We start from the raw sequence: 4,678 nt of genomic DNA on the forward strand, positions 1-4,678 counted from the left end.
AAAAAGTGTTTCCTTACACTCACATTCCCTCAGCTCAGAGGCTCTGCTGGGAACACCAAAGCTTTAATCCAACCTCTTATTTTTTAAGGAGACACCACCCTGAGAGAGCAGCCCCAGGGCCCAGCTCTGCCTGCTGGGCCATTGCTTGGATCTCCTAAAAGATAATCAAAGAGCAACAGGATCCCAGTGATGCCTTTGATCCAGGCCTTAATTATGATCCAGGCCTTAATTAGCCACACAGTTGAGTAATCTCTGCCCACATAGGCCGAGCTCAACGTTGCGCTTACGCTGCACGTCCTAAACTCCTGCTGGGTTGGGCCTTGCTGAGCTTCAGCTGCTGGTGGAAAAAGGGCTGGATGTGCCCCATCCATGTGCTCTGGCAGCCTGGAAAGCCAGTGGTGTCCTGGGATGACCCCACAGCTGGGGAGGGGGGGATTCAGGTGAGACCCCCCCCCCCTGCAGAGCTGCCTCCAGCTTGGGAAGGACGTGGAGCTGCTGGAGAGAGTCCAGGGAGGCACCAACATGATCTGGGGGATGGAGCAGCTCTGCTGGGAGGAAAGGCTGGGAGAGCTGGGATTGTTCAGCCTGGAGAAGAGAAGCTTTGGGGGGAAATAATTGTGGCCTTCCAGGACCTGGAGGAGCCACAGGAAAGATGGAGAGAGACTGTTTACAAGGGCCTGGAGGGACAGGGAATGGCTTCAAACTGCCAGAGGGCAGCGACAGATGGGATATTGGGAAGGAATTCCTGGCTGGGAGGGTGGGGAGGCCCTGGCACAGGTTGCCCAGAGAAGCTGTGGCTGCCCCTGGATCCCTGGAAGTGTCCAAGGCCAGGTTGGAGCAACCTGGGCTGGTGGAAGGTGCCCCTGCCCATGGCAGGGGGTGGCACTGGATCCTCTTTAAGGTCCCTTCCAACCCAAACCATTCCATGGTTCTATTTTTCCTTCAAACACGGATATCAGACCCCTGCTGTGTGCCCTGACCCACTTTGCTGCCCTCAGTTCTCAGGGAGGTTTTTTTGCTTCCTATCTGTCTAAATAAAGTGTCATTTTGGGCAGCAGCTCCTTGATCTGCCACAGCTCAGTGAGATTCCCAATAAAGCCCCTGGGTCATATAATAACCACATAATAGCCATAATAATGGTTTTCCAGGTCCATATGATCTCAGTTATTGCAAATAACTCTTTAATTTAACACCATTCTGAAGCACCTCCCCCCCAAAAAACATATCATGATTAAAGCACATCCCCTCTAAACATCATCCCAACATTCTCCTCCCCGTTGGAAGGACTCAACCCGCTCGACTCACCGGTAGAATTCCCAAATTTTCTTGGCGTAGTACTTGACCTCCTCCTGTGCCATGGTCAGCAGGTGCCTGTTGGCCCCAATCCCGGAATATGTTGCCTGGAAAGCGACTGTCAGGGCCTTCAGCAGCTTGCCCAGAGGGTGCAGGGAGGACTTCAACGCCTGCAGGAGGCGGGAAAATTCAATTCCACAAGTCAGCGTTGCCATAAGTGGAGGAAAACAGCCCAAAAGATCTCCCAGCCTCCTCCTGGCAGCAAAGAAGGACAAGCCCAGAGGTGACAACTGTCATTCTGGGCTGGCTGTGCTGCCACAAGCCCCTTCTCCTCCCCTCATCGGGCCAAACGTGCTCAGTGGAACTGCTGCTCTGAGGAGATTTGCTGGGATGAGCAAAGAGAACAAAAGGGATCCCCAGGGAAAGGCTGGGTGAGGGAAAACCACCTGGAAGTTCACTCATCACTTCCAGCAGCCTGGAGAACCAAGAGGGAAGCTTTCTCATCGCTTCCTGAGCGGCCAAAAAATGAGTGGCCAAAAAGCACGAGGGACAAGCCTGTTCTTGACATAATTTAGGGAAGTTCTTGAAGCCTCTGGCCACGTTTTATGTGCTGTCAAATTAACAGCAATTAGCCCAGCCCTGTGGCCATGTCTGGTGGCCAAACCTGGATTATTTTAAGCTTTACCTTCTCTAGATAACTCTGTACTGACTCCAGCTCCTGGTGCTGGACAAGCTCTTCAAGGATATCTTCAATTTTCCAGGATATATCCTCAGTCCCCCTGAAAGGATGAGAGGTGAGGGAGGGAAAAAAGAGGTGAGCTTCCCACAAGGAAGCTCTGGGATAAATCCAGGTGGGTATCACAGGTAGATTCCAAAGGGGCAATAAAACAATTAGAAGGAATGAATTTTTCACTTCTAAGACTCAACCTCAACAGCACAACTTTAAATTGAGGGGTAAAATTCCTCCTCCTGCTTCATGAGAAGGAACAACTGGAAAACGCTCAAGTTCATAATTTTAAAACATTATTTCAATCAGACCCTGATTTAATTGGGTTCCTCTGTGGCAACGAGGTTCTGGAACATTCCTACCTTTGGCAGAAGAGATATTCCTGAGATTTCCTCAGCTCCTTGCTGGTTTGGATGTGGAACCCTGTGAAAGACTCCTCCATTTCTTCCTTGCAGCCAGACTGGAGGAATTCCAGGAACTGGTCATAGATTCCCTTCCATCTCTTCTCCACTGGGAACTCCCTGAGGCCCAGCTGACTGGAAAATGGAACGTGGCATTAGGATTTCCTGGGTCCCCCTTTAATCACTTCACACCTCACCTTCAAATAGAGGAGGTTCTTCAGGGTTGGGATTCACTGAGGGCTGGAGCTCCTCTGCTCTGGAGCCAGGCTGGGAGAGCTGGGGGGGTTCCCCTGGAGAAGAGAAGGCTCCAGGGAGAGCTGAGAGCCCCTTGTAGGGCCTGAAGGGGCTCCAGGAGAGCTGGAGAGGGACTGGGGACAAGGGATGGAGGGACAGGACACAGGGAATGGCTTTAAGCTGTAAGAGGATAAATTTAGGTGGGATATTGGGAAGGAATTCCTGGCTGGGAGGGTGGGGATGGACACGCACAGGTCGCCCAGAGAAACTGTGGCTGCCCCTGGATCCCTGGAAGTGTCCAAGGCCAGATTGGAGCAACCTGGGCCAGTGGAAGTTGTCCCTGCCCATGGCAGAGGGTGGGACTGGGTGACCTAAATGTCCCTTCCCACCCAAACCATTCCATGATGATTCCCTGATGTTCTGTAGGAGCAGAGGAACATGGAAGTGCCCAACTGGGAATTCAATAAAAGCAACTCAAGTCTCTTGTCCTGACAATGAGGAGCTTTGGGCGAAGAAAAATTCCTGGTGTGTGGAACATAAATAATCTGAATCTTTGCTGGTCACAGACTTCCTTGGCCCCTGGTGGATGTCCCTAAACCCAGACCATTTATCTCACCCCAAAGCCTTCAGAAGAGGCTGAGCAAGAAGAGTTGAGCAACCACCACTGGCAGCTATTTCTGCCTGGAAAGAACAGGAGCTGTTTCTGCAACAGGAATGATGGACTGGAAATGTTTTGCAGAGGAAAGAGGAGGAAACTGAACTGGGGTTTGTGAGAGGAAATGGAATTTGTGAGGACAGGCAGCTGGGTTTTTTTCCCCACTGGGACTCCCTCCTGTGAGTTAAACCAGCTGAATCCAGGTCCTCCAGCTTGGCATCCCTTGGCAGGGTTCAGCCCTGAAATGAGGGATGTGGCCTGATGGCTCCAGCTCAATCATTCCTGCCCTGTATTTCCACCATTTCCTGCCAAAACAGCAGCTCTGATCCTCCACGTGGAGGGCAGTGGCAGGGTGGGAGGAGAACATCTCCTCTTCCCACGTGGCATTAATTGAGGTCCTGGAGCAGGTCCAGGGAAGAGCAACAAGGCTGGGGAAGGGACTGGAGCACAATTCCCATGAGGAGAGGCTGAGGGAGCTGGGGCTGTTCAGCCTGGAGAAGAGGAGGCTCAGGGGAGACCTCCTCACTCTCTGCAACTCCCTGACAGGAGGGGGGAGCTGGGGGGGGTTGGTCTCTTTTCCCAGGCAACCATCAGCAAGACAAGAGGGCTCGGTCTTCAGCTGTGCCAGGGGAGGTTTAGGTTGGACATTAGGAAGAATTTCTTTGCAGAGAGGGTGCTCAGCCATTGGAATGGGCTGCCCAGGGAGGGGGTGGATTCTCCATCCCTGGAGGTTTTTAAGCTGAGACTGGATGTGGCATCAGTGCCATGGGCTGGGAACCACGGTGGGACTGGATCAAGGGTTGGACTGGATGATCTCTGAGGTCCATTCCAACCCAGCTGATTCCATGATTCTACGATTAACAACACGACAACCTCTGCTCTCCTTTCCCCCTTCTCCCCTAACCCAGTTTTCAGCTCCAATCTCTGCCAGGGCTGCTTTGATCCCCGCAGGGATCGATCCACGACCCCTCCCGGAGCCCAGATCCAAGCCCTGGCCCGGGAATCCGCCGGCTCTGCTCACGTTTTGGTGATCCTCTCATCCAGCTGCTCATTGGAGGTGTTGAGGACACCGTGGGTCTGGAGGCCTTGGCCCGACTTGTTGGTGAAGGTTCCCTCCAAAACGAAGCCGTTGGCGAAGGAGAGCTTTCCCTGTGGTGGAGGAATCCAGGGTTACTCTGCCAGGAGCTCGTTAGAGGCAGGAAACGAGCTGGACCCGGAGCTCAAAGTCTCTTTTCAGCAGTGCCAGCTCTTGAAAAGGTGACTCAGAACAAACTTCCACCCCGGAGGTGGAGATTCCAGCAGCCAAAGCAATGATGTCAGTAAAGTGGCAGCAACTGGAGTCAACACATCCCAAAAATCCCAGATGAA

General features: G+C 52.7%; 1 protein-coding gene across 3 annotated transcripts in view; it reads right to left on the bottom strand.

The window, feature by feature from the left end:
• Window positions 1–4,678, bottom strand: part of ALS2CL (ALS2 C-terminal like) — a 65,200-nt gene that overhangs the window by 10,404 nt on the left and 50,118 nt on the right. For all 3 annotated transcript variants that reach the window (XM_027660621.1, XM_027660622.1, XM_027660620.1), the window contains 4 exons: window positions 4,332–4,459; window positions 2,383–2,556; window positions 1,979–2,072; window positions 1,306–1,463 (listed from right to left, as the gene is read on the bottom strand). In XM_027660621.1, coding sequence (XP_027516422.1) covers window positions 1,306–1,463; window positions 1,979–2,072; window positions 2,383–2,556; window positions 4,332–4,459 — 554 coding nt within the window. The remainder of the gene's footprint in view (window positions 1–1,305; window positions 1,464–1,978; window positions 2,073–2,382; window positions 2,557–4,331; window positions 4,460–4,678) is intronic.

Source organism: Corapipo altera, unplaced genomic scaffold (assembly GCF_003945725.1).
Source record: "Corapipo altera isolate COAL_440 unplaced genomic scaffold, ASM394572v1 126, whole genome shotgun sequence".
NCBI lineage: Eukaryota > Metazoa > Chordata > Aves > Passeriformes > Pipridae > Corapipo > Corapipo altera.